Below are 20,717 nucleotides of genomic sequence, written 5' to 3' on the forward strand. Positions count from 1 at the left end.
CTAGTTCAAGTACTAATATGCAATCTTTAACCATATCTTGCCACTAGTAAATTCAATACACACACTAAAATGTTTACAGTTGTAAAGTACATTTGTATGTAGTATCTCTGGACTGAGCTATGGCTTGAAAGGATCCAAACTGCTTGTAAGTAAACAAATGAGCAATGAATCTAGCTCGAGACTCATTTAGCCTGTGCCTGCACGTATCTGAAACTTCTAAAGTCTGTAGGCAATGCCAGATCTAAACATTTATATTCTGCCTGGAGAGATTACAGACACACACACACACACACACACACACACACACACACACACACACACACACACACACACACTTATAAAGATCACTCCATGCAACATTTAGCCATGTTCCTTGCACAGCTGACTTTTCACTTCACTGCTTTGAATCACCACCCTTCATTCTTTTACTCCTATTTTATGTCAGAAAATAATGTGACTGCACTGAAATTTAAAGCAGCATTACTGTAGTAAGACATTTTGTGAAAACTAGAAACTAACAGCAAACTTTTAACAATACACTGACATGCAACCACCGCCCAGTGCATGCATTTCCTTATACACAATATTAGACAGTATATGCAAACAAAAAGGCATTCTACTTTTATGGGAAAACCATACTACATACAAATGCTTGTTAAAAAAAAAAAAAAAAGTTTCCTTTGGCAGCGGTTGCCCATTGTTCATGTTTTTAACACCACCACCACAGCCACACACTGGAAATGCATAAAAATAAAGGTAAAAATATTTGTTTGCCAGGGTAGTGCACTAATCACTAATGACCAATTACAGGCTTGGCCCCTGTGAAATACAAAACATTTCACAAACAAAAAGTTAAAAGTTAAAAAGCAAATAAGAGAGTAGTTCAGATTAATTCCGTAGAAAAACTGTTGTGTGCATATACTATTAAGCAAGCAAAGTTTAACATAAATATTATACTTACATTATAAAATGGGTCAACCTTCAGTAATTGAGAGAGAGAAGTGGAAAGGAACTAGGGATAGTGTGTTAGTCAATATGTCCTGTGTTGAAGAAGGAGCATGTGGCTTGGATTAAGAGAAGCTTTTTGAGCTGCATTCTGAATTTAGCATAAACTGCTGACTTCCTTTAGGGTGATGGGAAGAGCTTGCCAAAGAGTAGGTGCCTGAGAGGAGAATGCATGTGCAATGCTACGAAGTTTGATTCTAGAGATAATGAATACTGGACAGGTTTACAAGTAGTGTCTCAGGTTGAGTGAGGTGTTTTTAATCACGAGTAGGGTTACCACCTGTTCCTCTTTGCGAGGGACAGTCCCACTTTGGGCAATTGTGTCCTGCGAAAAAAAACTAAAAAAATTGCAAAAGTCCTGAGATTTTAAGACAAAATATATTTAACTTTTCTTTAACAGTTACATAAAACAGTTATTTTGTGTCTGAAACACACAAATATTATATCAAATAGCATAAGCAAGTCAAATGCTACACAAATAAGCTTTTATTTTGGCAAAAAGTGAAGTTATGTCCTTTGCACTAACCAAGGGTATTTGTTTGTCCTGCAAAATCTCACATTTCTACAAAAATTTTCCACTTTGGGCATTTGAAAAGGTGGCAATCCTAATCATGTGGTTTAGCTGTAAGGGGAGTAAATATCTGGAGCTGAAGTAGTTTGTAGAGTTGAGATCCTAGCAGTAGATTAGATTGTTGATTTATAGGTAGCCACTTGGCTTTTTCTATGGTGATACAGTAATGTTAATGGAGGGGTTGAGGCTGTAATCAACCACCAGATGCTGTTGGAGATGGTCTGGAGTATGGTGGTGTTCTTCTCGGAGGTAGATGTGAATGTACTCCATATTCTATCTGAGACAGGGGTACTCCTTGGGCAATGGCTACTCTGAAGGGTTGAGGTAGAAAAGGGGAGTTCTACTTGGTCTAGACAAGGAGGGAGCTTAATGTTGCTCTACTGGAGGAAATGAAAGTTTAGAGATTGAACAAGCCATAAAACTATGTATCTGAAGGTGGAGGTTGACTCTGTCATATGACTGTGCAAGTGGAAAAAACAGGTGCTTAGTGAATTTTCTGATTATTCATTCTTTGCACACTCCTGGTATAATGTACTAAAAAAATTTACTAACACTGCACAAAGCTAAAGGGGGCAATACTAAAAAAATTACTAACACTGCACAAAGCTAAAGGGGGCAATACAGATAACTCTTGACCATCAATGCGTACTACCATACACAAAACAAAAATACCATTATGTTTTCAAATTTTTTAAGCTTCTAACTCCTCTCCCTGGAGCAGGAATAAAGCATGCCAAAGCTAATTAATCATGGATTCACAGACCTGGCACACAATGCACATGACCAGTGCACCAAAAACTGCAGCAAAACTTGGCCAAACACCATCCATAAAAACAATGAAATCCTGGCAGTGTAACAGACATTCGACTGCAGCAGTTGCAAAAGTTACGCACAGTATAAAAAGAGGTAGAAATTTTAAACTGTATATTGACAGCCAGCACCCCCAGCCTTAAATGCACTACAACACAATCAGGAGCTACTGCAGACAGCCATAGAGTCCAAGTAAAACATTGTGGGGAACCAAAAATGCAGTTAGACAGCCAGGCATGCTGTTTGTGTTGGGATGTAGGCTTGAGTATGGCAGCATCTGCTGCCTGAGGTACAAACTCCCAGAATGCACATGTAGGTTTCACAGGCACCCTGTACATCTAGCTACAAAGCACACAATGTATATACTACTAAGGCTTATGACAGACTATGAATAACAAAAAACATGTGGGTGTGTAAGGGACATTTAATATAGGGACTGTTGGGCAAAGACTGCTCCTGCAGTAATGACATGCAGATGAGGCTGGTACACTTCCACATGCAACAATACAATCTCACCTTACAGATTTCCTGAACAGTGCCTTAGGCCAGGCTGTTAACAGTACTATGGGAAGCCAATACAGCAGACTGATCTAAGTAACCATACATAATTGGATGCTGGTGCATACTGTGTAGGCCTCACCCTGTGCTGTTCCATTACTTCCACAAGCTGCAACCCTAAAAAAGCTGCAAGCCACAACAATATATGTAGTGTACTGTATACTCACCTATGCTATATTTGTCAACATGCAAACTGAGAAGTTCAAAAGTGCATATCACTTAGTACATAATACACTGAACTACATTTCACTGAAAAACACACAAAAAAATGAAGGACACCTGAATCCTCATCTTCAACATCATCAGTTCATATGAATAAATGGTTCCCCATCACATCACCTTAGTTTCAAAACTATGAAGACCATATGGCTAAAGTTTTGAAACTCTGAAAAATCTCTGTTGGGATTGCTGTATAGCGCAGAACCTGCAACTTGCCATTTTCCTCACTCTAGTGCGATCTTGGAGTTGGCATATTTCCGTAGGGGGGAGGTGTGGGGGTTTGAATTTCAAAATTTTGAAAATATGGTCTCAGCCATATGGTCTTCAGAGTTTTGAAATTTCAGTGATGTGATAGGGATCCAAATAAACACATTTGTATAACAGAGCACGATACTTTTATGTCCAACAGCTGTGTCACATACAACACAAAATGTACAGTGAAACAGTCATATTTGAAATTACAGACAAAAAGAACATACTTGACTGTATGCAGCACAAAATTATTATTAAAATAAGGAGTATCTTTACTGCATAACATGCATCTTAAATGCTAAAACAAACTACGTGATAAAAATGCAATATGATCTTTGGCTGCATGAGAAATACAACTCACAAGTTTAAGTCGTGTGCCACTGCTAAGAAACAGGCAATTTTATACACATCTCATAGGCAAAACCTTTCTTAAATTGCTCTTCTCCCATTTTACCGGCTGTGGCCTTTTGGGAAATGGTGCAGTTCCTGCCATCCATCTATTATAGAGTTCATCCACTCGGTTCTGCTCTCTCACAAACATCCATTACACAACAAAAATACACTTGTTTTTTTCCCTAGCAAATAAACAGTGTACACACCTTTGCCAGGCTTCAACAGAGTTCTGTGTCCATGGAATACGGAACTTATCAGCCCATTCCTGATTGTAACTGGAAATACTGGTGGAAAAGTACTGTTAACTCTTCTTCTATTGTTATGCATTGGAAGTTTTTTTAAGTTTCAAAGGAGGAGTCCAAGAGATCCAATGGCTAACCCTTGGTGTGAGTATTATGCCATCCTTGTACACATTAATTGAGCTAGAGTTACACCCACCATCAGGGTAGATCAACTAAACCTAAAGACATCCCCCATAACATCTGTTGTCACATGTTCTTGCTGCCATATTCAAGCAATTAAGTTCTATCTGCAGATTGATATCTATTACTAAAGTCAAGACAGCAAATACTGTATTCCCACAAGATACAATACATACATTCAGAACTATTACTACCTCCCATCTATCAGTCTAATTAAGACCTTAATATCTCTACATGCCTTCACATTAGAGTGGGTAAGTGTTAGGTTACAACTTCCACAGCACTAGGCCCTTTGGCAGTGTAGCACCTACTGTAGTAGTAGCAAGTCCTTGAAACCTCCACTTACTACGCTGGTGTGGTCCTTTAGGTCAATCCAGGTAACACTGCTCCTTGTGTTATTTCAGACTGCATGATCAATGGTGCAGGAGTTTCCACCTCAGTGGCACTGTACTGCAGCTATGGGTACCATGGTTGCTGCTCGTTGCCTACTCCTGTGTGCTGCCCACTTCTACACCACATCTATCCACTGCCATGCCCTGTCAAACAATATTACTACTTTCCACTTAACCAAGAACGTCTCTCCTCTTCCCTGGCCATGTTAAGGACAGCCCTCCACACAGCAGTGTTTTTGTCCATCTGCAGCTGTAACTTTTTTTTCTAGGTAGTAAGTGTACCACTTACTTCACTTCCCCAGTTGATTCAGCTTAAAAATGACCATCAGAGTCTATGGCTCAAAACTCCCAATCAGTTAGCAAATCAAGATGTCATAAACATGGACTCTAGAACACAAAGCAGGGGCAATTTGTGAATCTGGTTGCACATCTGATGCATAAAGGTAGTGCATGAAGCCATGACTCAGAACAAGGACTCTGCAAAATGGGTAAGAGATAGGGGCTCCAAAAAACAACTGCCAACTCAAAAAACAAAACTATTAACTTTTAAGATTGAAGAAACAAAATTCCAGACACTAAACAGACTGCAAAGGAAAGACATCAAATGTATTTCTGAAGCTGCATGAGGACCTATAAAATAACAAACACAGCAGAATAAGAGTGCCCTATATCAAATAGGATAATATAGTTTTTAAGTGATGAAAGCAATACAAAAATATAACGGGCAAAATTATAGAATGCAAATCAAGCTAGCCTAAGGACAGTTACAGAAAACATTTCTAAACTGTAAAGCCAGCTAGTCGAACATAAAATTTATTCTTAGTACACTCTGCAAAGTGCTCAGCTTTTCTATTAAGTCATCTAGGATTACTTCAGTACTAGGAGAAACCAGAATTTTATGCCATTTATCCAAGATGCAAAGACTATACTATCACTAGACAACACTCAAAACAGCCTGAAAATATGGAGAACTTTCTCATATGCAAATAAATGCCAAACGCATTCATGTCAATGGCATGCTTCTATTCCTCAGCATTAAAAAAAATCCAAAAGCTGTGTATTGGTGCGAGTGTCACTGCAATAAAGTGCAGGTTAGAAGTTTTTCAAAACCCAAAGCTGGTTTCTTATCACAAAGCATGAGATCAACAGCAGAGCGAGGGAGGTGTGGTTCTCTTTTTCGTATATTAGGAAATGCAAGGTTTCCCTAAAAGCATGGTAATTAAAACAAAAGAACCACCAAACTGACTGAGGGGAATCCTTCCTCAAGTATGCAAAGTAAAAGAAACCATTAAGCAATATCAGGCACAGTTCTGGTGGAAAACAAAATAAGCAATGTGCAGAAGATATACAAGTTCTCTCGACTAGATCAAGTATTCAAAATCTGGCGTCATGTCATTTCTTCAGTCGAACGAATATTCAGACTTTCATAATTATATAACCACAAAAAAAATGACACGTAGATTGCTTAATTTCCCATTCATGCTTCTATTTCCCTTGGCTAACACCATTCATGGCTGAACCACTTTACTATTTTCACCAAGATCATTGCCTTTTCACCAAGATCATTGCCACTGAACCTCTACTGCTGAGAGTTAGTACTCTGTGAATAACAAACATTTCCTGAAGCCATCCCTTTTCTACATCATATTGTTTTTTTATTGCTAAAAAGTATATATTGTTCAACCCCCCAACTCTCTTACCTCATTTGTCCTTGATGTGTACTTCTGTATCATGTCAAAGTTTTTAATTCAGTCCTGCACCAGTAGAACCCCCACATCCACCTTACACATGCAGGCAATATAGGTTCATAGGTTGTTACTAGGCTAACTACCACTAGGGCCCTTACAAGCCAAGCCGCACACCCCAAACCATGTAGGCTTAGAGTATCACGGGGATCTATAAGAAGTAATAATGTTATAAGGGAGGTAACCAAGGTCTTTGTGCAGGGAGGTGGCGTCAAGGATAATACTTTCTTCCTGATGGCCTCTGACAACCCACATACTAATATCTCACAAGCACAAAAATATCTCTAAAGCAAGTCATTTCATACCAATTCCTAGTTGCTATCCTTAACATTTAGGAAACCCACAAAACGTGCAATACTAAAAGACATGAAGGTCATGCCATAAATGCATGCTGCTCAATATATAAATGGACTTGATACAGGTAACCAGCAATATTTTTAAAACTTGAAAACTAGGAAGTGATTTTCCTGGATCACTTTGCAAGCTTAACTCTTGAGGTATAGAACTCATAATGTTACAGGCCGGTTAACTATACCGGATACAGTGAGCTGAGTCAGACAAAAGAAAACATAAGCATAACAGCTCCAACACAAGGTTAGCTGTGAGCTAAATAAACGTCAAAACAAGGACGGCAGGTATACAAAAGCACCACCGTGTGACTACAGACCAAGAACCAGCAGACCACCCCCTATAGGAGAGATTACTAATCAAGCAATGGCAACACAGAAGGTGATGTTATAGTTAGAAGAGGTAAAGACCATTCCGCTTTTTCAGTGTTTTTGCCTGATATGCTGTCTTAACTCAGCCAGCATGCAGATCAGTTTGTGCCTCTACATGTCCTGATTTACCCATCTTAAGATCTAAGCCTCTGGGACAAAAAAAAAAAAAAGAAAAAAAGGGTAAAAGACAGACGACTGTTTTTTATGATCAATTTCTAAGAAGATCCTACCTCCTTAACCTAGTGAACTTGTTTTGAAAAAGTCATTAAGGCACCAGATAAGGGCAAAATGATACAAACAGCTTACCTTGACCTGGCCAAGGCCTTCAATAATATTCCGCACTCCAGGATTATGGACAAACTAGTGAAACTAAATGAACAACCTTATATAAACCTTTGGGCAGTGAAGTAGCTTAAACAGAATTCAGTCAATTAGGAAGGAGAGCAGACTCGCCTCCACCAGTTTTCACCACTAGTTTATTCCACAGAGATTGGTACTAGGGCCAGTCCTGCTTGAAATTCCTACCCCAATATCAATACTGATCAAAAGTCTGTCTGACCAAGTCTGCAGACGACTGCAAACTTGGAGCAATCATTAACTTGCCAGACACCTCCCAGATCCTACATGAGGGAATTACATATACAATGGTACCAGGACAGTGGTCTAAAGCAGAGTGTAGTATTATGCTCTTTGGAAAACAAACACTCTAAGTACCTACCACATAAGTGAGAACCCCCCACCTCAAAACTGACACATATTAGAGGCCTGTGTACTTTTGCAGATGAACTCTCCTTCCACTACTATAGCCCTCTTATCATTATGGAATCCTAGCCCACTTGATTAATCTCATTTTCGGTCTGGTGCTATGTTCATAACCATGACCCTTTTTCAGTGGGGATCCCTCTTGCCTGCCCTTGACTCCTCCTCTGAATTCTTGTTTTGAGGTTAAACAATTTCTTAAAGGTGCCCTGCATATTAGGCCTCTAAGAAAACCTATTCCACCTCCTTGTGACCTTAATTTTGTTTTGGAAAAATTGATTCAGGCTCCTTTTGCTCAGAAGCCATTCCTCCTTTTTTGTTTGTTTGTTTTTTTCCACAGGGACAGGCTGTCCCTTCATACTATTCCTTTTATGCCCAAGGTGGTAAATGAGTTGTCCTTAAATCAGTCCCTTTTCTTCAGTCCGATACCGACAAGGTCCTGCATACCTTGGATTTGCACAGATAGCTCAGGTACTATTTGGATAAAACTAGGACTATTCATAAGTCCGATCAGCTTTGTTTCCTTTCATCCCAGGTCTTTGGGTTTGGCTGTTTCTAAGCAAATCTCCTCCTGGATATCTAAGGCCATTTATTTTTGTTATTCTTTTCATGGCAAGTCTCCGTCTGCTTCTGCTAGAGTTCATTCTACTAGGGCTGTTGCCTCTTCTGGTGCCTTCAAGGGGTTGGACACCAATTTCATCCTTAAAGCTGTCATTTGGTCTTCAATGCATACAGTTACTAAGCATTACACATTGGATATGGTTTCTAGGACCAAAGCAGATTTTGCTGACACCATTTTATATGGGTTTGTTGAGGGCTCTTCTCAGCCTTCCATATCCCAGTTTTTTTTTTTTAGCTTTTTTAACTCTTCCCTCTTTCAAGGATACTGCAACAGTGATACAGAAGGACATGGTACAGTTGTGTAAACTCTTAACATAACAGTAGATGTCCTGCTCTTCACTGTTGCAGTATTCGCTTCCTCCCTCCAACCCCCTCCTCTTTATTCTGCCTTTTTTCCTGCTGGATGTACAAGGACTCCATTGTCCTATAAGGATTGCTCTCTCCTGGGGCAATTCAGTTCTTGGTAGTAGAGTCTGTACAGCCCTTTTATGCCCTACATTCTAGGCAAGGAGCATAAACAGGATGTATTGCACAAACAAGACCCTTTTCAATACTGGCCGAGTGACGGGCTGCCCAGGACGTCACATCCCGACGGGCTGCCCAGGACGTCACATCCCTTCTTTCAAGAATACTGCAACAGTGAAGGGAAAGACATTACAGTTATGGTAACATTTTACACAACTGTACTTTCTTATCCTTAGATTTGAATATGCTAGCCTCAAGTCCACCAAAAAAAAACACGATAAACTACAGTCGATAATATTTGCAGATTCATTCACCTCTCCCAAAGAATACAGCATTACTACTCAGTACTAAAGAAAGCTAACTCACTCCCAGTCACTGCCATGTCTATTAAGTGGTCCCTGATTTTTGCCTCATATTTTTTGTAGTGTTTCTCATAATATGTTTTGATTTTATGAAAAATCACTAAGGATTACTGTCAGTCAATGTCAGACATTGGAGTTGGGTATTTCTTATTGTTCGGAAAATAAAAGCCGCTGCAATACCTGTTCTAGTAACGTAAGTAAATTAGAGTAAAAGTTAAATAAATAAATGTGCCTGAATTGAGTTATTTGCCCCTCCCCCATTCATTTTTGGCTTTGTCCAGAATTTTTCAGCAAAGAAGTTGAGACATGGTCACTACATATGCCATCTTTCTGCTTCCTACCTTAAGTCTTCAAACTACTCAAAGTCAACTGCTGTCCTACACTCAAAACGGTCTTGCTCTCAGATCATCCACAAAATGACCTTTCATCAGCTTAAACTTCCATAACAAAACAATGGAAATTAAGTTTTTTCAAAAGTAACCTCTGCCATGTGGCACCACCACCTAAAACAAAATGAAACAAGAAGGTCAATTTGTTATTTTTTGGAAAAAGCTAACCAAGAATTTCAACAAGACCTACTCTTGCACAAGCTTCATTAGCAAAATCTAAAATTCTCACCTCCAACTCAGTTGGGCAGCTACAGTCTATCATACACCCATGAAGAAGCATATTCAACTTACTAAATCATATCTATAAACATGTAAATACCAATTCTGTCAACATACTTTCACCAATATTACACACATTTTTTTGTACGCTGCACTGCATCTTTGCACTCACACTCGTACTAGTGCAGAGAATCATCACTGGTGACACGGTCACTACACATTTCAAAAACAATTTCAACACCCTAAATCTGCTGACAAAGCCATACAATGATGGAGAAAGCTAGTGAGTACCTGAAAAACAAACAAGAACTACACAAATATTACACAGGCGTGGTATCTGAAAAAGCTATACTTCTCAGTGCTCTATGCAGCACAGGTGGACATCCCCAAGCTATCTTAAAAGTCACAGCCAACATATCCCTTTCACAACACAGCTGGATGCCAGTATGAACCAGCAGATACCAGTATGCCCCTATTTACAACCATTCCAAGTGTAAATGAAGTATTTTATGCTGTGAAGTTAAACAAATTGGAGGCAAGATCATTAGAAAAGGAAAAAAGAGCAACTACACAGAAATAAGGGGAACATGTCTGAACAATACATGCAGAATTACGTTTGAGAAGAAAGCAATTTAGATCACGTTGGAGTGAATGGCAAAAAAAACAAAAGGACATATGTGTAATGCATGAAAAAAAATGCACAATCTTTTTTCTTTTAGATTTATGTATTTGTACCGATGATGTTACTGATAAATATATGTGAAATAAAGGGGTTAAAAAAAGACCATGCTTCTGTATGCCACTACAGTAACCAATATTTACATTCATGTAAAACAACTATTCCTCTTGATTACATTTGAATATTTATGACTATTAGGTGTATATGCTTCTTTCCCCATGGAGTACTGCACGAGACAACAGAAAAAGAGTCCCACAAATCCATGAAAAATGGTATTGCTACTTACACACGAAAATGAAAAACGTAGACTAGAAGTTAAATTACAGCTGGATTTTACAAAACATCATTACTGCACTGATGGCTTAAAATACATAGTATTTCGTACTAAGCAGTCTTTACTGGAGTCACATGAAAACCATAATATGCTGTTTTCAGAAGGGTACACTAAGGGAACTCTAAAGCAAACAGTACACAAACACTGAATGAACTGTAACCCAATTTCAGACTTAAGCATTTAGCTTTGTAAACTCAGGAGTAGAATGTACTAAATTAAAGTGATGGTATTTTGCCAACAGCAGGCACATGGATACCTCCCAAGTAGGCTTCTTAGTCAGAATGTGCATCAGCCACATCTTTTATATTTGAGGATTTAAAGTTAGCATTTAAAAAGCACAACTACTGAAACAGCAGGCAGTTACTTTCCCACAGTGGTGTACTACACGATGTGTGCACTAAACTAAATTAAAAAAAGCTTAGTACCACAGACTAAGACACACAGACTGTTTTGCTAATGAAGTGAACACCACAGCTCACAATATAAAACATCACTGATTTGGGAATTAAACAGTTAAAATCTACTGACTTACTGCAGCTGCCTGATATCAGCAAGCCTCAAGTGTTACTGCTATATGCTTTACCTCAACAATCTGACCTGCTTAGTTCAATATAATTTTAAATACATCACTAAAGTTGTCAGCTATGAAAAAAAGTGAAAGCACATTGATAACTGTGGGTACACTTCACATTAGCTTCCTTCACCAAACGTGTAGCAGCCATCTGTAACAGAATTCAAAATTAGCATTAAAACACAATACTGTAATAGATTCACTGTCACTGAACTTCACTCTTGTGATGCATAACAGTACACAAATCTTCCTAAACTATATCAAAAACAAAAGTAATAGTCAAAGAAAAGCAAAAGGAATACTTCACTTTATTTTACAGTATAGTAGATATCATGCGGAAACACAGCAACATAGTCTTGACCGTCTTAAGAAGTGGTATTCTGTCTGCGCAGTGTACCACAGAACTAATGCGGTCTACATCTGTTATGTACAGTATAACAGTGGATGGGAAACAATCTACCCATATAAACAAGAGGAGTAGCTTAGGTGTTCGGAGAGGTCCGCAAACACCACTCAGTGTGCACCATGTAATTGGGAAGCAGCTTAGTGTGACAATACCCAAAAAAGTGAGAAGTAACACAAACTTGTGTTCTGTTGACTGAAGATGGGGAAAGGAAAAACCTATTCTACATACATCAGTCAGAACAATATTTTACATGTCAGCACACATCAGATGGTACAGTCTGTAATGGGAATGCAACATACAGCATCGCCCTTGACTGTCAGAGATGTGTGTGATCCATTGCACAAACTCACTCATTTCTCTCCCTCTTGTATGTAAATTCTATCTTCATAAATGTAAATACCACCCTCAGACTAAAACTAGACTCCTGTCATCATAAAATAGTTAAATTTGCAGTCAATACTACCCAAACCATATATTACTGTAAAGCACTAAAGGATCGAAATTGGCTAGAGCTTCCACAATATTCGTGTTACTCCCATCTCATAATAGTCCATAACCTTATACACTATCCAACCAAATGCCCATCCCTAGAAAATTTACTACAACCTTATATTAGCATCCGAAACCTGGAATCCCACAATAACACTCTTCCAACAACTAAATCAAACACAGCTGGTGACTTGCTGTACTCCCACCATTTAACCAAACTCAAACTCCATCCCAACTCACCTAAAACACTGACTTCAAAAAAAGTTTCAAAATAGCACAAAAAAAAAAAAAAAAAAAAAAACACATCTAAGCAATAACTGGCTATGCTCTTGCTATACCCACGGATAATCATAAATAACTCAATCCTATCTATGTTCTTGCTATTCTCCTAGCTAATCATAAAGAACTAATCCTCCAGTACCACTACTCTTTTAAGCAGTCCCTCTTTTCCCTTACTATACTTTCATACATCAAATTTACACCTCACCTTAATTTCTCACAACTTACCCTCTCTACCCACCCTAACACTGCTTCTCACTCCTAGCTTTCTAACTTATCCTCTCACAAGTCTCTCTCCCACAGACTTCAACAAAATTACAATTTCATTTCTCTCACCTGTTTGCCACCTGACCACCATTTTATTATATCATATATCTATACACAAAAACAAGTATCTTATTTTTCTGCTTCTATGTTTGACTGCATTGCTGAGAAAAGTACCAAAACTTATTATGTATGTGCTGCAAATGCCATGATTTTTTTCTTTTTTTTTAAATTATGTAATAATTATACTACTCTACATCAATGAGTGTAGTATCACATATGTTATGAACTAACCTATTTCAATGAAAATATTAAATTAATCCTGTATATAAATTTGTGTGAATGGTCAGATGAATGTACCAAATTCAATCCTTTTTTATAACCTCTGTACTTTTTGGATCTGTTCTCCCCGGACCTCCACTAAAAAGAGTACATCCCAGTCAGACTATCCTGGTAAAATAAATGGGTCATACAGACCCAGTATAGTGAACAGATGTAATGTGTGCACTAGGGCATCACTGTACTGCAGAACAGAAAAAGGATGAGAAACTAATCCCATAAACAAGAGAAATACCTTACATTTGACTTACTGGCACTGTGTAACGTGGAAGGAGTACACAGCAACAATATCACATTACTGAACATAAAGCTGTAGAATGCAATGTACACAGTAGAACACTAGAAGATAGGAAACATTTCACCTGTATAAAGAAGGAATATTTCAATTTATTTAATTTGCAAAAGTCAATTTGTGTACTCTTCAGCAGGGTAGCAGCACAGATTTCTGCAATATGCAGTAGTATAGACTAACAGGAGGTTGTGCTGTCTGTGGCTCAACAGATGGGGAAGGGAAACATTATTTCACCCATAAGAAAAATAACATTTCATATTATGATACAGGCTTGTAACCATCACTATAAACTACAAGGTACTACATAACGGGTGAAGCACCATGATTTTGATGGTTTTAGAAGTAGTACTCTATCTGTAATGTGCGTCCCAGAACTAATACAACCCATGACTGTGCTGTACACAGAACACTGTGCTTATCAATAGAAAGCTGTATGGGTGGGGGAGGGGTACAAAAAACAGGGCATGAGAAAATGTTACCCACACAGACAAAACAAATCTTTTACTTTATTTGGCATGCTTTCAAACATGCACTGTGTAATGGGGAAGCACTATCATTTTGTTTTGAGAATAATTTTTTCACTGATGAGCATCCCTGAAAAAAATTACACACTACAGTTTTGCTCTACTCTACACAATAGTCCAGTACTGTACACATGAATCAGAACCTGTGCTTTACATGGTACAACAGACAGGGTACACTATACAAAAGCAAAAGGGACATTTAATTATCAAACATGTATGAACAAATCATTTCGTGCAATGTGCTGTGGGGCAGCAACATCTGTCGATTACTTTAGAAGTGGTATCCTGTCTCTGTGTTGTGCCGCAGAGTAACCTACAAACACCATTCTGTGCATGGCAGAAATAATACAGACACAGGAGAACAAACAGATTTTACTAAGTAGAAATGTTAATTCTTTTGTGGAATTTGATGAGCATGGTCAAACAAAATACAAAATTTTAAAAATGATTGTGGAAACGTTTGGTAGTGTACTAGCGAACATAAAAACAAAACAGATTGTAGCAATGAAGAAAATGACAGTTTAGTTTCAGCTTCCCTCTATTACATATGCCTCGTTAATATTAGTGGCACAATTTTTACTAACTACAGTACATCTGCATACTGGCTTGTCTTAATCTTTGATGATGTGCATATGGGTTTACTTTGATTTGCCCAGCCCTGTACATTTGTGACTGAAGCAATGTGTTACACTTGCTCACGCATGCAAGTCAACACAATAAAATGTGGTAAAGATGCTGTTGCTCCACAAAGAAACTACATTTCAACTCTGAACCTTATACCTCTTACTTGTTTTTTCAAAACAATTACCTTCGCAACCAAAACCAGTTAAAGGTTACACTTGCTTCTAATCTGGAACCTGTACACCCCCTCCTCCCACACACCAAACATTCTCTTCTAACTAGCGTGGTAAAATGTGCTACTCTTGACAGAGTAACGCACACTTCTGCTTCCCTGAAATTAGGCCAACAAGTAACACTATATTGTTTGTCATACAGGACATAATCTTTTTCATCCTCTGACAAAAGGCTCTCAAAATAACTTAAACACAGTTCTACCCTGCTGTATGCACGTCCTATCTTTGCCGAACATAGAATCTTGCTGTATGCAGGTCTTCTCTTTATCACTCAAACTAATGAATGAATGCTATAGGCTACGAAATATAATTTCTTCATAGCATATGTTGCAAATTCTATTGCTTTCTACTCCTCCTATGATACTTCCATGACACCTTCATCTATCAAATGGTGAACACCACACTTGAAGCATCTCAAGCTTTTGTCCTCTTCACTACCCTATCTGTCCTCCTAGTCACTTGCTTTCACATTCATCTAAAACAAATGCAAGCATGATCTATTAAAACTTGCACCTAATCTACCAAAGCATAACTTAACAGCCCATCCATTCCCATAATCAGTGCATACTCTTTAGACATAAGGACAAACCTTAACAGCCACTTCCCAGCCACAAGACAGCTGCAGGTATTTTCTAAAACATATCAGGCTATGTTCTAGTCCACTAATGGTTTGTGGTCAGTCAGTAATGTCTTTGTTTCAAAAACAAAAGGTGAAGAAAAACGAAGAATGGAGGAAAAACAGACCTGGAGGAATAGTCATGTGTAAATGGTCTTCTTTTGTTCTAAGTCAAATGTTTCCAAATTTAACAATATTTCTAAAGGAACAAAAATGCCAATAAAGAACTTGCTATTTGCTGTCCTCTCAACCTTTCTTCCAAAAGTCTTTATATAGGTATTTACCAAAAGGGCACTGCCACAACCCCTTAATAATGTTTATTTTCAGTGTGAAGGTGGTGAACACCAATCTCACTTGTAGCCACATCTAATTTTCATTCTAATAAAACTTAGTACCTACATCACCTTCAACATTTTAACTATTCCCACATCTCCACCTTGAGCTAGTTTTTGTGTCACGTAGTTCATCTCCACAATGAAAATGTAATGAAAATACAATAAAGGATAATTTAATGTGTTTTATATAGCACTCCTATGCTGTGCCTCCCATTGCTCTCAGTTTTATGCAGTAGAAAGTGTAAACTTCATTATGTGCAGCAAATCAAGACTTTTGATACAAATACTAATCCTCCTGTCACAAGTCAGGCAGTATTATCTGCTTTCAGCCCTAATTAAGATCTTTCCATGCACATGTCCCTGGGTAAACCCTGGATCTTGGTTGCTGACCTTGCCCTCTCAGGCATCTACTAGGAGGTCCTCTCAAGGTAAATCCATGTAGCTTACATCTCCCCACTTACTAAACTAGCTTCCTTTAGTAATGCCACCTTTTCAACCTGCACTTCCAGGACCTAGACTCACTAGTCAAAACTGAGTCACTGGAAATGCAGTCAAATTTAAAACCTGTAACCCATATAATCAGACTAAGAGATGAATTATCCCATTGGTATAAATACAGACCATCTAATCTGGTCTATCATGCAGCTAGCTATGAAGCAGTTACCGACTTTCCCATTTACCACCATCTTAAACCACCTAACTTAAAAGAACCTTTAGTTCCACTTCCTACAACACATAATCTATGCTGTCAACCACCCTCTTAGTGAAGAGATACCTATTACCTCCCTTAAATCTACCAATCATTACCCATTTTCACATCCCTCTCCTTTCTTAGGAAACAGACACATCTAATAATTTTATGACTTAGTATCAACCACCCCAATCCATTTCTTAATTTGGTTACAGTTCTAAGACTGCAATATTTTTTTCATATTAACATCCTTAAACACCTTCCGTCATCTCTACAAATCTTTTCACATTTCAGTCTAGCAACCTTAGTTAAAATATATAAGCCCCAAGAACTGCAGAAAGCACTCAATTCCAGGATGCATCTGTGAGTTACAAACAGTATTAGGATTTTACTTAAGTTTATATCATGCATTTCACTTTGGTGATCACTCATGGTTTTCAGAGCAGCTCTCACTTGAAATACTCATAATATCCTTTAGTTCAACTGCTACTACTTCACAGAAGTACACTTGCACAGTCATATTACACTTTTCAGGACTGCACAGCCCACACATCCAGAACATGGGCTCACTAGTCAAATCTGGATCGCTAGTAATGCAGTTAATTACCTCACAAATCAAGCAAATGGATGGGGAATCAACTTCCTTGTGCATACACAGCACAACTAATCCACAGTTTTAATGCAACTATATAGTATGGCATATCTGAAAATATAATGTACACCACAGTCCTTATCCATTTATAACATACCCTAACGCTCACTGACAAGACTCTGACAGAAAAAAATTAAGATATTACACAAGAAAAAGCATGCTGGCACTCACATCTCTCAACCTCCAAGATTGAAAGGAGGTGACAGGGAGGGTCAGAAAGAGGAGCACGTATTTATTTTCACAACATAAAATGTTTTTATAATAGACCCTACACAGAAGTGAAACTTTATTAATATGCAAGCTAAGCTTATACAAAGTATGTACTTATAAACAGGACTAAGTTTATGAAGATCATCATAAATCTAGGAGGAACAAGACTAAATCTGACAGCCTAAATCACAACACTGGAAAGGCATTCTGATATACGCAACGAACGTTGTACTACAGTGTAGCCCGTCTTCTTGTATGAGGAAGGATAGTAAAGAAAATGACACAGTATGGTAAAAATGCTGCAGGGAAAATGATTTCTGATAAATAAGCACTGTAAAAGTTTTACTAAATACTTCAATAAAGACCTGTGCACTGTGATCCCCTCCCCGTTCAGAGCTAGATTACACTACCACTAAATACATATAAGAGAAACAGAGTGACATTCAAAACGTAAACGATACAGCTCTACCAGACACAGCAATCAGCCATTCACGTTAGGATCCAGGGTTAACATAATGTTGTTAAATTGTATCAAGAAAGTATCTCACCCTTTAAATCTTAAAATACTAACCCAAATAAAGAATAGTAGGAACGAAGCCCCATCGGATAACGAACTGACCACATCTGAAAACCTGCTGCAGGCGCTGTTTGGTCTCTTTACTTAATTTAGCCATTGTTACAAAAAAAAACAAAAAGTGTCCAAACTGTTAAATGAAATAGTACCATCTACCTCAAAAACAGAAGCCTAAAGGAATGACTAAGGTGACTGCCGTAAATATAATAAATTAGCCGTAAAGTAACCGTGCGCGATATAGACGCAAAAAGGTATTGTAAATATGGTGTTAGGTAAAGTGACCTGTTGTAACGTTTGGTGGAGAGTAACCATTGGAAATGATTATATCTTTCAGTTGTCCATACTTTGCATCATATTTTGGTCTGTCCCTCGTAAAGTTTGTGGCTCTCCGGGAAATCACTGATGACTGAAATCAGTAAATAACATATATTTGAGTTTCAGGTTTCACGTTCTTCATAAAATGCATGTTAATACAATTTCTTTTATTCTAACAACCACATTTCTAACTTGCTCCTATTTTTGGACCTTTGTCCCCCACATTATTTTAGGCTTTGTTCAGATTTAAGTTATCGCCGATAAGAGGTTGAAAAGTATGAAACTGATGATTCGCGTGTCATAAGTACGAGCAGATTATAACAAACAATGCGTCAGTACTTATTTGCAGATACCCTTAAATGAATATACGTTAAAAGTAGCTGCATCTTCCATGCAGACGTGCAAATTTATGCTAGGTTAAATAAAGCAAAACTTAAGATGAATTCATTCCTATGAATACCAGCTTTGTAACTAAAGGTTTTAAAACAAAGTCGTTTTATGTTTTGTTCTTGCTTAATACACTGTCCACTTCTCAGCTATCACCACTATACTTAGAGACCTTGGTGAAATTGGAAAGTACTGGACTCGTATATTTCAACTGTACCTGATTGTCTTTGAAGTCTTTGCTCTGCCCCTCTTCATTTTTTTTGGTAGATCGTTGAGGGTTAGTCAGACAGTAGTTTCACACGTATTCTAAAAATGTATGATGAAGCAAACCATGTTGTTCTGTTAACTTTTTAATACATACATTCACCCAGATGTTTGGCATTTCCCCTATTAATTTTGGCTTTGTCCAGAGTACTCGAGCAACTAAACTGAGAGGTATTTAGGACTATACCTCTCAACTATATAACATTTGTTTTGCCTTTTATTTTTGGCCTTTTCATACATTTTGCGTTTCCTTGAAAAATCACTGAGGACTGAATTCGCTAAATAATGACAGACATTTGAACTTCAAACTTTATTTTCAACGAAAAATGCATGCTAATGCAAGAGCTGTTGTTATGGCAACTGTCTAAGTAATAAGTTTTTAGGACTTGGTCCCTCCATTATTTTTACCTCTGTCCAGATTTCTCGGGCTAAGAGTTTGCGAGATATGTAAGGATCTACTAAATAGCGAACTTGATATTATCTCTCTTAGCACGTGCTGACAGTTCTATGGAGATTGCAGGAGTTGTGCATTCAGTTTTGTAGGGTTGGCGTCTGCCCTGATTTAAGAAAGCCAGTGGCAACCCTATTTGAGCAGTTGCATCCTGTGAAAAGTTACAAATCAGCTGTAATTAAACCATACCCATGGCCAGTACAAGGGACAGAACTTCACTTTTTTGCCTAAATGAAAGCTTATTCTTGTAGAATTTTAGTTGCTCATTCTGTTTCTTACAACATTTAGGTGTTTCAGATACAGAATAACTGTTTTATGCAGCTATTACATAAAATATAGGAAATAATTTGCCCTAATATCTCAGGATATTTGCCATTTTTAATTTTTTTTGCAGGACACAACTGCCCAAAGTGGGACAGGTGGTAACCCTACATTTTAGGACCATAGTGTTTTCTGAGTTTCCTCTAACAGCTGCAATGAACAATTCTGCATCTGAAACACAATATATTATATGAACATAAATCAACAGCTTAAAGTTCTACAAGAGTAAGTTATTATTTTTGCAGAAAAAATATGTCCTTTGTACTGATTGTCAGTATGTTTTTCCCAGCAAACTTGCATTTTTTAATGAACTGTGTTGCATTTTGGATATTTGTAAAGTGGACAGCTCTGAGGTGTATCTTATACCTTTTTTTAACAAACTTTTGATTTAATGATGACTTGAACAAAAATGTATAAGTAAGAGCCAATCCCATGGTGAAGAAAAATAAAGTTTTATCTGTGGCCCAGCAATCTGGATTTGATTAGGGCTTAAACATCTGAGGTGCTGGCAGAGAGGGAGGGGTGCGATGGGGGGAGAAGGTGTGGCATAAAATTATAAACAATCCTTCCAGCATGTTACACGATGAAGGGCTGGGATGTCATCACCTTCCCATCAGTCCTGACACTTATCAGAGTAAGTTCAGTGGGGGTAGGAGGGGTTGGTAGATCTGGCAAAAAGGAAGGGCACCAGGATTTCCTGATTGTCAGGGGCAAGTAGGAGGAAAAATTTGTAAGTAAGGAGGAAAGAAATTCAGTCTTATTTGTTTCTTTCTTAATGTTCAAAGGTAGCAAAATATTACTTCCCAATAAAGTAAGAGAATGCAAGAATATATATATATATATATATATATATATATATATATATATATATATATATATGGATCTAGAGTATATTAGCAAATTTACATTTCACCAAATCTGCAAATATAATTACGCAAAAGTGCATTTTATCAAAAAAGCACTTTCGCA

The 20,717-nt window shown here is 37.8% G+C and overlaps 1 protein-coding gene across 1 annotated transcript in view; it reads right to left on the bottom strand.

Annotated features, from left to right (window-relative positions):
* TOMM7 (translocase of outer mitochondrial membrane 7) overlaps positions 1-18,219 on the bottom strand; it is a 304,520-nt gene extending 286,301 nt beyond the window's left edge. The window contains exon 1 of the mRNA XM_044064610.1: positions 18,008-18,219. Within this exon, the coding sequence (XP_043920545.1) occupies positions 18,008-18,110 (103 nt within the window). The 5' untranslated portion in view covers positions 18,111-18,219. The remainder of the gene's footprint in view (positions 1-18,007) is intronic.
* Positions 18,220-20,717: the final 2,498 nt, after the last annotated feature.

This window comes from Protopterus annectens, chromosome 3.part0, assembly GCF_019279795.1.
Source record: "Protopterus annectens isolate FY-2018-M chromosome 3.part0, PAN1.0, whole genome shotgun sequence".
NCBI lineage: Eukaryota > Metazoa > Chordata > Ceratodontiformes > Protopteridae > Protopterus > Protopterus annectens.